Consider the following 14363-nt stretch of genomic DNA (forward strand, 5'->3'; position numbering starts at 1 on the left):
GGCTCGTAATGTTCACTCGATCTCAGGAGCACAGGATAAACAACGAAAGCTGATTCACACTGGACTTGAAAAACGCTTGCTTGTCTCATCGCACAGAAAATTCGAAAACCTGTACATTACATACAACTACGTAGTTCAACGTCACCTTTGTGTACAACCCGTCTGCACCTTTTTTTTTAATTGGATGTGGATTGGATTTGGATGGGATTTGAATTGAATTTGGGTTGGATTTGGATTGCATTTGAAATTTATTCAGATTTGATTTGAATTTGATTTCGATTTGATTAGAATTGGATTTCGATTTGATGAGAATTGGATTTGAATTAGATTTGGATTGGATTTGAAATTAATTTTAATTGGATTTTGAATAGACTATTGGATTTTGAATTTGGATTTTGAATGAATAGATTTGGATTTGATTTAGATTGGAATCGAATTGGATTAGGATTGGTTTTAGATTGGGCTCGAGGCCAAGATTTGGATTGTATAGGACTTCTTTCTACTTGTCCAAATATCGTATAACAAAAAAAAGGCCGTTGAATCATCCAATCATTACCTAGATCCTAATTCAAAATATGGCATGGATTTGTGGTAACAAAAAAATAGTCTTTCGCGACCCACCACTGCACAGCACACGACCCCCCTGGGGGTCGCGACCCACAGTTTGGGAACCTCTGCGTTAGGTAATTGTCGGGGACAAAATAGTACTTACGTGTCGTCCGTAACTAATCAGAGGAAAACTGATTGCTTTGCAAACGTATTGTAAGTCATGGCCTGCTGACGCTCAATTCAAATTATGTTGCGTTGGCGAAGTTGCGTATAGCGAGTCACGTGAAATGAAAGATCAATAATACTAATGACACACTGGTGGTATAAGTACCATGGTACAAGAATCTTGATATGAGTTCCGTACCGATTATTATCTTTATCAAAGACAGTCTTGGTATAATTTTCTTGTCCTCTTGTACCATGGTACAAGTACCACAGGTGTGTCCTTAGCTTTATGGAACGTACAAACGGTCAAGCAGTTGGAACAACATTACTCCACCTCTCGTTTATTCAAATATCCATCAAGTTTTACCAACAGCGGCACAAACAATCAATTTATTCGACCAACAATATCACACACGAACGACCGAAGCGCCAACTTGAGCACCAACCATCAAAAAATATATGGGGGTTTGTACAACTTCACTACAAATGCTCAAACATGTTCGGCGAACCTTGAATCCACCCCCGACAACTCAAACCAAAATCAAACCGTTTTATTTTCTTCCAACCGAGCCGCCTACTGTCAAATGGTTGTTCGAACAACTTCATACACGTTCAAACAAAGCAGCAACCGAAGCGTTTTCTTGGGGGCGGAGTCAATGTTCGTCAAACTGCTTGACTGGTGTGTACGTTGCATAAGATAGATATCGGACATCGTCTTTGACATTTGTCGAATATCTGAATTGTCATGGACTAAGTACTCTCAAGTATGTCCAGCACGAACATGTGGCTCAAGTGATACATAGGCTAAGTATCAACAATTCATATCAGAATCGCCTTTTGTGTTCGTTTAGTTCTGTCAATCAAGCTCACATTTAGATAATGATGAGCACATATGCATTCAGAAGCCGATTGATTTGATCACCAGTTTCATTTGAATTTAATTTTTTTTTCGAAACCTTCAATTTTAATTTCAACATCACACTGCACATTCAGCGAAAATAGTGACTCCTTCTGCTTTAGGATTGAGTGCCGTTAGCGTTATTTGGCTCTAGAATGGGAAGTCAAATGCTGATGCAGAAGGGACAAGCGAGCATGGGTGGAATTCCTGGCCGACGAAGAGGAGAAAGCCGCAACCATTGGTAATATTCACCTCCTGTACGATATTTCACGACGTATTTACGATAACTGACGGTACACCATGTTACTGTGCATTATTCTCAAAGCTCTATAAAGCGATTGGTTAACCGGACACAAGAGAAAAGGAAAGATCCATTAATTGCGTAACGCAAAAATGAGACATTTTCAACCCGCCCTCCCCCGTATGTCACACTTTTTGTATGAAACATTTGAAAATTTTGTATGGATCGTCGCACTTTGCTCAAACCCCCCGCCCCCAAGCGTTACGTAACTGGACGCTCCCAAATAGACAAGACTCTCTTATTGTATGGACCATATTGGTTACGTATCTTCTTCTCCTGGAGCACACCAATAAATTCCAAGGGTTCCTCTATTTGATATTCATAGGCCATGAAAAAGTTTACAATAGTTTGGAGCACGAAAATAGGCACAAGGAAGTTCCGGGAAAAGTTGTCACGATCGTTGAAGTGCAGTACGAAGCTTTTTGGTATAGATTCCTGTATAATTTGGTCTTACTGTATGACAAAGTGAGGAAAGGTTGAATACTACCGACGCCATTGTTCCTACACGTGATCGACAAAATCATGGTGAGTGCGATTGACCGAGTACCGATCCGTGAGCTGTCTTGGCAGCCTTTTACTATTGAGCATCTAAACGGCTGAAGCTCTACTAGCGTAAAGGCGTTTCGATTTGCAGAGCAAGCAAACTTGCAAACCGTATGGAGATCTAAATCGTCTAAACAATCAATTTTTAATATTCAACTCAAACGTGATTACGATGTAATCTTCACAGATACATATTTCAGCCCCAACTGTAAGGCTGCCTTCAGGGTCTCATACTTGATTTGACTTTATGATCCGTGATGTTGTTTGCCAGTGAGACGCGGTGTGTATCAACAGATATCACGAAGAAGCTACAAGTATTCATAAACCGATAACTACGCTCCATAAAAAGGAACTCCATAAAAAAGAACTGGACATCGAAATCCGTACACTTAAGCACCTCGGTATGTGAAAAAGGGTCTGGAAAATTGAAAACGAATGCAAATGAAAAGTTTATCGTTGATACAGGAGCACGAAGGCCTCTATTTTCAAAGTGTTGCGCATTTACACATTATAAATTACAAAAAAATATGATAAAATGATGAATTAAGGCAACACCTCTTGAACCAAAATCCGTCCACCGTAGACGGATTTCGAATCAAAGGATCCAAAACCATACCTTTTACCTAATTATATAAATTGTGGGCCCTCCTTAGTCTAGCGGCAAGATGCGCGGCTACAAAGCAAGACCATGCTGAGGGTGGCTGGGTTCGATTCTCGGTGCCGGTCTAGGCAATTTTCGGTTTGGAAATTGTCTCGACTTCTCTGGGCATAAAAGTATCATCGTGTTAGCCTCATTATATACAAATGCAGATGTGGTAACTTGGCTTAGATACCTCACAGTTAATAACTGTGGAATTGCTTAATGAACACTAAGCGGCGAGGCGGCAATGTCCCAGTGAGGGATGTAATGCCGATAAGAAGAAGAAGATATAAATTTGTTGCAGACTAATTGACTAAACTATCACTGTAAATTAGTGAAATACTGACTTTGAGAAGTGATGCCATTGATTTGTATTCCGCTTATATTACTTCATTAATCGCAATTTGCAATTAAACCGCACTTAATTTTTATGCAATTATGTTCTACATGCGATTTATAGCGATTTGTTTCTGATGAAATTTGTTTTTATTTCAAAGCCTACTTTCCATCTCAATGGCCTAAAAGCTTACTGTCAAGTATATGAACGAACAGTACAAGATAGTTAAGAAAATTATTTTGAGCTTTTTAGTGGAATGTCTTCACTTGTCATAATACGAGTTTGTACAATCCCATTGAATTCCACTACTTAATTGTATCTTGACAGATACGTATTTCGACCTCAACAGTAAGGCCGTCTTCAGTGTCTCGTACTTGACTCGATTTCAATAGGCATGAAACTGTTTTCAATGAAAAACATTGAGATCAAGGGAACCTATAAATATGGCTACCGCATAATTCTTGCATCATTCCATTACCACGCTCTGATTGGTGCAGACACCAACGAATGAGCAGCCGCTGGGTCTGCCGAGAAGCCATAAAATAGCGCAACGCAATTTTTTCCTTTCATTCTGACCGGGACAAGCGAAGCAACCGCATCATTGATTTAACAGCACTCACACCTTTTAGCAGGGAATGAAGTCATCGAAGCCACCATCATCAGCCGAAACCTACCCAGTACAGCAGCAGTCCACCCTACAGACCCGACAAAGCAGCAACGCTGAGCAGATACCGGCAGCAGAGTCGAGCCGAGACCGGCCGGCATCGGTGATGAGCCGAGACAGGCTGAAGAAAAGCCACATGATGCAGCATGTATGTCCAAAAAACAAACGGTTCTTCAGAGAGCCCATGATAGAGATCAATATCAAAGCTTCCAATTCCCTTCGGGATAGAAATTGCAGGGTTGTTACGGAGATCCTGAAATATTTTCCGCGCCAAATCCGCGCCGACTAAAATCAAATCCACGCCATTTCCGCGCGACATCAAAATCCATTCTGCGCCAAATCCGCCAAAACGGGGAAGGGTCATTTGGCCGAAACCCATTCGGCCGAAAGCCATTTGGCCGAATGCCGTAAGGCCGAACCATTAGGCCATTAGGCCGAAACCCATCTGGCCGAAAGCCATTTGGCCGAAAGGGTCGTTCGGCCGAAAAAGTTGTTTGGTCGAAAGAGTCATTTGGCCGAAAGTCATTATGCCGAATGGGTCGTTTGGCCGAAAGGGTCGTTTGGCCGAAATGGTCGTTTGGCCGAATGGGTCGTTTGGCCGAATGGGTCGTTTGGCCGAAAGGGTCATTTGGCCGAAAGGGTCGTTTGGCCGAAAGGGTCGTTTGGCCGAAAGGGTCGTTTGGCCGAAAGAGTCGTTTGGCCGAAAAGGTCATTAGGCCGAAAGGGTCATTTGGCCGAAAGGGTCGTTTGACCGAAAGGGTCGTTTGGCCGAAAGGGTCATTTAGCCGAAAGGATCATTTGGCCGAAAGCGTCGTTTGGTCGAAAGGATCATTAGGCCGAAATCGTCGTTTGGCCGAAAAAATCATTAGGCCGAAAGGGTCATTTGGCCGAAAGGGTCGTTTGGCCGAAAGGGTCGTTTGGCCGAAAGGATCACTTAGCCGAAAGGATCATTTGGCCAAAAGGGTAATTTGGTCGAATGGGTCGTTCGGCCGAAAGGGTCATTTGGCCGAATAGGACATTTAGCTGAATAGTTCGTTTGAAAAGTGTGACATCTCACTACTCACTTCGCGCTTTTCACTTTTTACAGCGTGAAGTGATAAATGAGGAGTGAGAAGTGAGACGTCTCACTTCTCACTCCTCATTTATTACTTCTCGATGTAAAATGTGAGAAGCGCGAAGTGAGTAGTGAGACGTCTCACTAATCACTTCGCGCTTCTCACTTTTTACAGCGAGAAGTGATAAATGAGGAGTGAGAAGTGAGACGTCTCACTTCTCACTCCTCATTTCTCGCTTCTCGATGTAAAAAGTGAGTAGTGCGAAGTGGGTAAAGAGACGCCTCACTACCCACTTCGCACTACTCACTTTTCACAGTGAGAAGCGAGAAATGAGGAGTGAGAAGTGAGACGTCTCACTTCTCACTTCTCATTTATCACTTCTCGCTGTAAAAAGTGAGAAGCGCAAAGTGAGTAGTGAGATGTCTCACTTCCCACTCCTTATTTCTCGCTTCTCACTGTGAAAAGTGAGTAGTGAGACGTCTCACTACTCACTTTTCACAATGAGAAGTGAGGAATGAGAAAAGAGAAGTGGGAAGTGAGACGTCTTACTTCTTTTTCTTCATTTTTCTCTTCTCACTGTTCAAAGTGAAAAGCGCGACGTGAGTAGTTAGACGTCTCACTACTCACTTTGTGTTTCTCACTTTTGACAGCGAGAAGTGATAAATGAGGAGTGAGAAGTGAGACGTCTGCGAAGTTGGTTGTGCGACGTCTCACTACTCATTCCGCGCTTCTCACTTTTTACAGTGTGAAGAGAAATTTCGGCCAAATGACCCATTCGGCTGAATGACCCTTTCGGCCAAATGACCCATTTGGCTAAATGACCCTTTCCGCCAAACGTCCCTTTCGGCTAATAGACCCTTTTGGCCAAACAACCCTTTCGGCTAAACGACCCATTCAGCCAAAAGACACATTCGTCCAAACTACCCATTCGGCCAAACGACCCTTTCGGCCGAACGACCCATTCAGCCAAACGACCTATTCGGCCAAACGACCTATTCGGCCAATCGACCCATTCGGCCAAACGACCCATTCGGCCAAAGACCCATATGTCCAAACGACCCATTCAGCCAAACGACCCATTCGGCCAAACGACCAACATGGCCAAACGACCCATTCGGCCAAACGACCCTTTCGGCCAAACGACCGATTCGGCCAAATGACCCAATCGGCCAAACGACCCATTCGGCCTAATGACCTTTTCGGCCAAACGACCCATTCGGCCAAATGACTTTCGGCCTGATGAACCTTTCGGCCAAACGACCGTTTCGGCCAAATGACCCATTCTGCCAAATGACTTTCGGCCTAATGGTCTGTTCGGCCAAATGGTATATTCGGTCAAACAACTTTCGGCCTAGTGGCATTCGGCCAAATGGCTTTCGGCCGAATGGGTTTCAGCCAAATGACCCTTCCCCGTCCAAAACAACATGCAGAAAATTTTCGGATACTGTATGTGGACACCCTAATTAATTCCAACAGAAATCGCTTGGGAAATTCTAACAGAAATTGGTTGGTGACTTCCTGCTGAAAAACTTCCGAAAAATCTGTTGGTAAACTTTCAGGATTTTTCACAGAAATTCTTGTATCATAGCTAAATAAACTTCGAAGGAAATCGCAACGTGAATTCTTGCGGGAATTTCTCGGGAATCTCTGCAAAAAGTCTTCCGGGAAAACATCTTCAAAAAATTTCAACAAATTTTTTTTTCAAAATCAACATCAAAAACAATTTCTGCGGAAGCACTTAAAAGACGGGTGTTGATGTCCTTCAACAGACATGGTTTGAATGCGCCATGGTTCAGAATGGTTTAAAAATGACAACAAGTGGCGCCCCTCTCCTCATAGCATTTGTTTAATCAATGCTCAAGAGCGTAACCAAGGAATTCAAACAGGGTTTGTTAATATCCGAAAATTGATGTTAGTAAATAACTAATTTCATTTGTTGAAATACTCCTAAAACTAAATCCGCACAAAGTCCTAAAATCGTTATGTAAATCCGCGAAAATCGCGAAATCCGCTTAGTCGTAACAACCCTGAAATTGTACTTGGGTGCCAAATCCAATATTCTAGAGATAAAATTTTATGCGTGATTTTCATAAATAGCGTTAAAACTAACAGTGGATAATTTTTCTGACTTAACCGCGAAGTGGACGAAGGACTTCACTTGACCATGCCTTTAAAGATTCATAAGATGTTCAAATCTTTCACATAATCTTATTTGGATAAAAACCACCGATAACAGCTCAAACATTAATAAACTATCAATCGATTTTTCATCAAATGTTGGATTTTTTGGCATTGAAATATGTAGAAAGACATTGTTTGATACTGACCGCACACAAAGCGAACGTGACTGAATGATCGTCCCATGTTATGAATTCTAAATCTTATCACCCGAAATCCCATGTCCGGGTGTTTCCTTCCTTCTACTACTAATAATGTTGTCTCAGAAAAGAACACCCTACTTCCCACCTGAACTGCAATTCTAAGCTCGCTTGCCCGGCTTATTGGCCTGTATCAAGCGAAAAGTCGCGTTAAAAAATACACGCCAGCAGCTAGCAACAAGCGTAAAAAGAAGAAGCCCTTCTCGAACGCGTTAATAATGATGACGCTTTGGCTGACAAAGAAGCGGGATACAAGACACTAGCTGATTGGCCCACCAATTGGGAAGCAGAGAAGATTCAAAATTAAGTAGTGTAAAAGAAAAGTGCATTCGCTCGCAGAGCATTCAGTTTTTTTATACCATCACTAGAAATTTGCGGTTATTTGAAAAGATCGTTTTCTTACTTTTTGCACTTAGCCGAAGCAAACAGCCTTTTTTAAGGCTCTAAGAGTTAAAAATAATGTTCTTCTTCAGTCGCCATCGCAGGGATTAGAAGGCCCTTCAGTGGAAGGGCTGAGATACAGTCTACATCCCCTGCTGAGCCAACTTGTGGTTTATTTCAGGCAGTCCTTCAGTGGGAAGGTTGCCACTATCGAGGCTAATATTTCGTGACCGGACAGATACTTCCTGAATTTTTTTTTGATTATTTTTGTTAGAGGTAGATTTGATTTCTGTGTCGGTTTGATGAGAAGATTTTGCCAAGGAATGGTATGCAACGCCGATTATTTATCCAAAATAGTTGATGTGAGAAATTTGGACATATTATGTATCTTAAAGGCATGGTCAAGTCAAGTCCTACGTCCACTTAGCGGTTATGTCACAGACATTACCCACTGTTCGTTTTGACAAGAATGGATGGTTCTGAACAGAAATACAAAAGAGTAATTCGAAGTCCATTTTCGAGCTGAAACTAAATAATGTTACTAATATTTTCAATAAGCATAAAACACTTATTCGATGATATTCGGTAATATTTCAGTATAGAGAGGACGCATTTATGTCTATATTTTAGGATCCCGAAGAAAAATCTTGCGCCATTTTGAAAGCGGATGTTTTTAGTTTGGTACTGTATTTAAGGCATTTATGGCCTATATCATACATTCAACCTCCCTATGAAAAGAGGAAGAGTCATAGAACAATTTCCATGATACCATCTTTTAGCTCTATTTTCCCCCTTGCAAACACATAGAGTTGAGCTGATTTCGGTAGAAGCGTTGATGAGAATGAATTAATTGAAATCACCATTGTTTTTCAAGGTTTTAAATAATAAAGCACATGGATCAAAAAGTGAAAATTAAGAAAACTGATATTCCAGCTAAATTATCATCACAGTTTCATAAAATAAGGTGAAATATAGCAGTTTGAGAGATGAAATCATTTATTCCGGCTAGATTACAAAAATACCCCTATGTGGCGTCTGTCATCGTCGACGGAAACAAGGGCTTCCGCGTGACGCCGGAAGCGCTGCAAGATTACCACAATCTCCGCCGTCGACGACGATTTCCGGCACACGTATTGTAAATAGATGACAATATGGGTGGCCTATCCCGAATTATTATATTTAGGTGATGACGAATTCGAGAAGGTTGACGATTTCATGTACTTGGGCTCACTACAGGTGTCCGCCGGAAATGATACTTGCAGAATTTTTCGGAGGCGCATCACAGCAGGGAAGCTTACTTATTTTGGACTCCGCAAGACTCTCCGTTGTACAAACTTGGTCATCTACTAAATTAGACTGGTAATCCGCATCGAATATGAAACATCTAGTGGTTGGATGCATATTAGAAGAGGTTCAAGAGCCATAGATTGAGTTTAGTCTGATGAAACATTAACAGAATGACTGACTGGTAATGCATTGCCTAATCAGTATTAGTATGAACATCATTTAACATACTGGAAGTGTAAACAATTTTTCTTCGAATGCAGGGCTACAGATGTAAATGCGGCAGAAAGTTAAAGCAAACGATATTTTTAAGAGGTTATCTGTTTTGAATGTCGTACTGTTATAAATAATACTCTGTTATCATTTTTAGCATTTCACAATTATGAAATTCTTTGCTGAAAACAAGTTAAAAAGAAAACTATTTGTGAATGACCAAGCAGTATTTTCAATTAAGCACGAACCATTGTGAGTGTAGTTAATTCCTATTTTTGGGCTCATGGTCTAAAATGAATATCGCTATCTGTGCTTGCCTCAGCGATCCAATGTTTATCAAAGTAGGGGAAGGTGAGGGCAATATGCTCTACCAAATCAAAGATTGCTGTAACGTTTTAGTTTCTTACGATTTTCATAAGTAATTTTACCTCATGCAGCAGTTAAAAAACATTGATTACTGATGCCATCTTAAAATTGTAGAAAAGCAAAATCATATTGATAATATTCACATGAAAAAAAACGGCGGTATTCTGTTGTCCGAAACGTGAGGCACACGCCTTTTAGCTGGCAGCTCTTAGGGAACAAAGCACCATGCGTCGGTTAATTATCCACTCTGGTATGGACAGTGCGTGGAGGCGGCTAGTCCCACTAGGATGTTTTGCCTCGCCAAAATGTTTGGCGTTTCATTGGTGTTTCACGCGGAAAATTTTGGTTTTTCCTATCGTCATATATATTTTATTTTGATTTTTTTTCCTTCCAACCTGCATAATTTTAGGTCTAGTTTTGTTACGTCTATCTCAACGGCGATATAAATATGATGGGATACCCAAAAGGCGTTTTGCCTCGTGGAGCGTTATGCTGCCTCTTCCCCCAACAGAAACGCACAAAATTGGAGTTGCGCTGGATGAGGTCAGCCTCACCTCCATGATGATGATAATAAAATCAGCAGTTCTAGTTACTCGTAGCGTTTACGAACGCATGATCATTCGTGAAGTTGGACAATGACAAAACGATGACAGTGCATTTTTTCCAACCTAGGTTTGTCACTGGGAAACGTTTTATGGATTGAGTGTGGTATCATCATTTTCCTGGAAACCATGTAGCCCAGCAAAAGAAGTTAAGAGAGAAAATCTTGGGGAAATTCCATGATGTCAGAAACATATTGAGATTCCCAGTTGTAATCTGGCCAAAGTGACGTTACTGATAAGAAGGAGTCTATCAGTTATGATTTTTCATTCAAAAGGCTTATGTAATCATATTCTAAAAATATCAATCCTAATTTTATCAATTTTTACCTTCATTGTTATTAATTTATAAAGGTATATATAATGTATTCTAAATAAACGAAGACATTAAAATAATATATGAGATCAGAGACATCATCCCCATTATGGAAGCATATTTTATTTCCAAGAATGCGCATTTCAATGAATCAAGCTGCGACGCTTATCGTCACGAATTTCTACGACCAGCACGATCTCGCTGGTAGTTGTATGCATTGGTTTGGTAGCGCGGAATGCATCGAAGCAGCCGAGGCAATGAACGCAAAGCGGTTTCTGTCATAGTTTCATTGATCGGTTCGTTGGCGGGAAGTCAATTTCATGACTCGCTAATCATCAGCAGCGGCGGTATGACCAGCACAGAACCTACATTTATTATTAGTTGAAATATTACAACTGGTTATAATCGGCGTGCAATGCAAACCTTTGACTGTGTATCCAAAGGGAAACCTTGACATGTCCGCTGTTCTTGTAGAGATACGATATTTACTAAGCCAATACCCGGTGTTCGAGATTTAACACCCGACTGCACACAGAGATCAGTCAAAGTAACTCTAAGCCGGCATCATTATCGGCCCCAGCTAGACTGATGCCGCAGTGCGCTCTTCTCGACGTTTCTCTTGAAGCGAGTGATGCGACGGCCATGACTTTGTAAATTTTTGGTGTTTTCGTTTTGGTGAAGTTTTCGCAAAAGTAACGCCACCGAACGCGAATCAACAAACGGATGTTTGACTCAACAGATAATCACAAGAAGTTTATTTGCTACATGCAAGTTCGTGGGAGGTAGGAGCCGCGAGGGAGAGCATCTCGCGGTCTCTTGATTTAATATGTGGGCATTATTTTTCGTTTCGCGCTTGGTTCGGTGTCGTTGGCGTCGATTTGTACAATGTTTGCGGTTGTTGCTTGTGTATGAAGGCATAGGTACATGAAACATATAAGCCGGCTTCGATTGATGTTGTATGTGTTCAAACTGCTCGAAAAAAGGGTTGAAGCTTTGGGTGCTTGAGATGTTTTTTAGGAAATAGGTATGAACAAAATGGAATATGTATTATTGCCTGATTTTCTCAAAATTTCACGCGGCGAACCTTTCATGAAAGATACCGCCGCGCCTTCTGCACCCCGTTTACTTGATTCTTATGGGTGAATAACATTGTGGTGTGTCGTTTGGCGAGGCCGTACCTTTCGACAGTTATTCGCCGCGTGAAGTTTTGTGCAGGTACCCATTTGGGAGCATTACAAACGCAGTGTATTACGCACAGTGTATCATATCCAGAAAGTCTTACAATATATAAATATAAAAAATGTCTTAAACAATTAACGAGACCAAATATCCAAATATTTAAAAAATCGATCTCATGGATACTTACCAAATAGCAAAACGAAATTGTCACAATCAACCCAACTTAATTTACCGAGTAGTAATACTGCCTATCTTGCATTTAGCCAAAACTCCAATCACATATGGCACTTATACACTTTGATGTACTATTTTCTTAAAAACTTTTAAACGCAACGGTCGATTGTTATTAAATTCATTAGTGATCAACTAGGCTTTACCACCTTTCGAATGCAACTTGTCGGGTAAGAAAAGCAGTTAAGGATTACTATATGAAAAGTTGTCTAGTTATTTTCTTACCTTTTGTGCCCATACGTACACACACACACATACACACGGACAGACAGACATTTGCTCAGCTCGTCGCGTCATGTCCGAGACTTATATAAAAAGTTCGTTTTCGGAGTGAAATGATGGCCTTTCGGTACAACTTTGTTATACGAGAAAGGCAAAAACATCTAAAAATAATATATTAGAACCTACCAAAATCCGTATAAGATTAAGACATATGCTAAATTGCTAAACTCTAATAACTTCATATTATCATCTAAGTTTAAGGAGGTTGAACCTGAACAGCGAATTATTGAACTGAATTAATTTATTATCAAGAACGGGCTTCAAAACCCCTGGAAAATGCCAGAGAAAGCCCATTCGCCTCTGAGTATGGGACTTATCCCGGACTGGGTTGCCCGGTAGGCCTAAGTGACGACTAAATTTACTAATATAGCCCTTCATTTTTTAGGAGAGAGAAAGGCTGACAGGCTGGCGATATCATCGGCCAAGGTGCCGCGGATTATCGAGGCGGTTCCATAACTGGACCAAAGAACGCCAAACTTTGTACACCAACAAATCACATGTTTAACGGAATTCAACACAATGAAGCAAAGCTATTTAGAGCAAAGGTGTCTTCGAAACATTTTATCAGTAAGTTAGTGCGCTTATCTGGAGGTATTCAGCCTTATGATCAATCCTCCTGAAAGTGGAATGAAGAATTTAGTGGAAAACCACAAATAAAACGTGTAGCAGAAAATGGCAGCAAACGATGCCCTGTGCGTATTTAGTTATCAATTCAACATGAAGCATCACATAGAAAATAACTGGAACATGCTCACCATATTCGTAAGTCCATTTGCTTCTATGTGCTTATCCCATTTACGACGTCTCTTCCAGCACGCATAGGATCGAGGCAAATCTTCTTGATGGAGCCTTGGGTGTTGTCCGGCAGAGGTGGAACATTAGAAGTTACTACCACTGAAGTGCACCAGCTGTATAAGATGCACGTCTAGGTCGGAGTCATTAGAGAGGGTGGCCTTTGGTGTCACGATTAGTACTGCCACTGCATCCAAAGCCATCAAACAGAAAATCTTCGATGGACTGATTTCGTTGGAAGCAATTATTTCAGTAGTTTTGCTTTTTATGTTTTTTCTACTCATTCCTTATATACAGCCATTTTTTCCGTTCAAATACACGAATCTTCTTTCAAGTACACTTAACCAATGTTCTCAGGGACGGGAAAAAACGGAGAACAAAAAATGACACAAAAACAAACAAGAACACCTTCATATGACGTTTACAAGGAAATGCAGGCACTTCAATAATCTAAATAATCGCGACTGGGACAAATATTTGACGGGAGAAAAATTCTGCACACCCGTCTGTTTTCACAGCACACTACGATCTTCATTTTCCGATTATGCATAATTGTATTGTTTAATAATGCACGAGAAAGGCATAATCACTGCTAGGTGAATCAATCTGGATTTTCTTCCAACATTCGCACTTAGTGACTAGCGTACTGAAGTTTGCCATATTTTATTTGGTTTACAATATTTACTTTTTTTGTACACTCGATGCAGCTCGAGATTCATGCGCCTGTGCCAAATTCATGCGTCAGATTCGCAAAAACATGCTTTGCAAGAATGATGTAAATTGGGATATATTTGCATCCTCGCTATCAGTTGCTCCTTTGCACACTTGATTGAAAATATCGCATCTTTGATTCAAATTGTTTCAGGCGATGATCCATCGAATTGTGAAACGAAGCATCCTTTGAAAGTTTGTAGCTTTAAATGTGGCTATGCGGTTATATGGTTAGCGGTGTCAGTATCCAATTGTGTCAATCTCTTGAGGGAGAGTTTGATTCTTCAGTCGAACTTGCTTGTTTTATCAGGCATTGCAATATCATCTGAGCACAGGATATCATCTTTGCTTGTGCAAAGATATTATCCCTAATCAAAGAGCACTCTGGAAAAATATTATCATTTGAGCATTTGATGATGATCCTGATAGCCAGCGCGGTTCGGGGTTTGTTCACGTTGCGAGGGCGTTGCTACAACAAG

General features: G+C 40.9%; 1 protein-coding gene across 1 annotated transcript in view; it reads right to left on the reverse strand.

Annotated features, from left to right (window-relative positions):
- The window catches only part of LOC134205952 (uncharacterized), a 58036-nt gene that overhangs the window by 18857 nt on the left and 24816 nt on the right, over positions 1-14363 (reverse strand). Inside the window, exon 5 of the mRNA XM_062681654.1 lies at positions 13181-13289. Coding sequence (XP_062537638.1) covers positions 13181-13289 — 109 coding nt within the window. The remainder of the gene's footprint in view (positions 1-13180; positions 13290-14363) is intronic.

Source organism: Armigeres subalbatus, chromosome 1 (assembly GCF_024139115.2).
Source record: "Armigeres subalbatus isolate Guangzhou_Male chromosome 1, GZ_Asu_2, whole genome shotgun sequence".
NCBI classification, from domain to species: Eukaryota; Metazoa; Arthropoda; class Insecta; order Diptera; family Culicidae; genus Armigeres; species Armigeres subalbatus.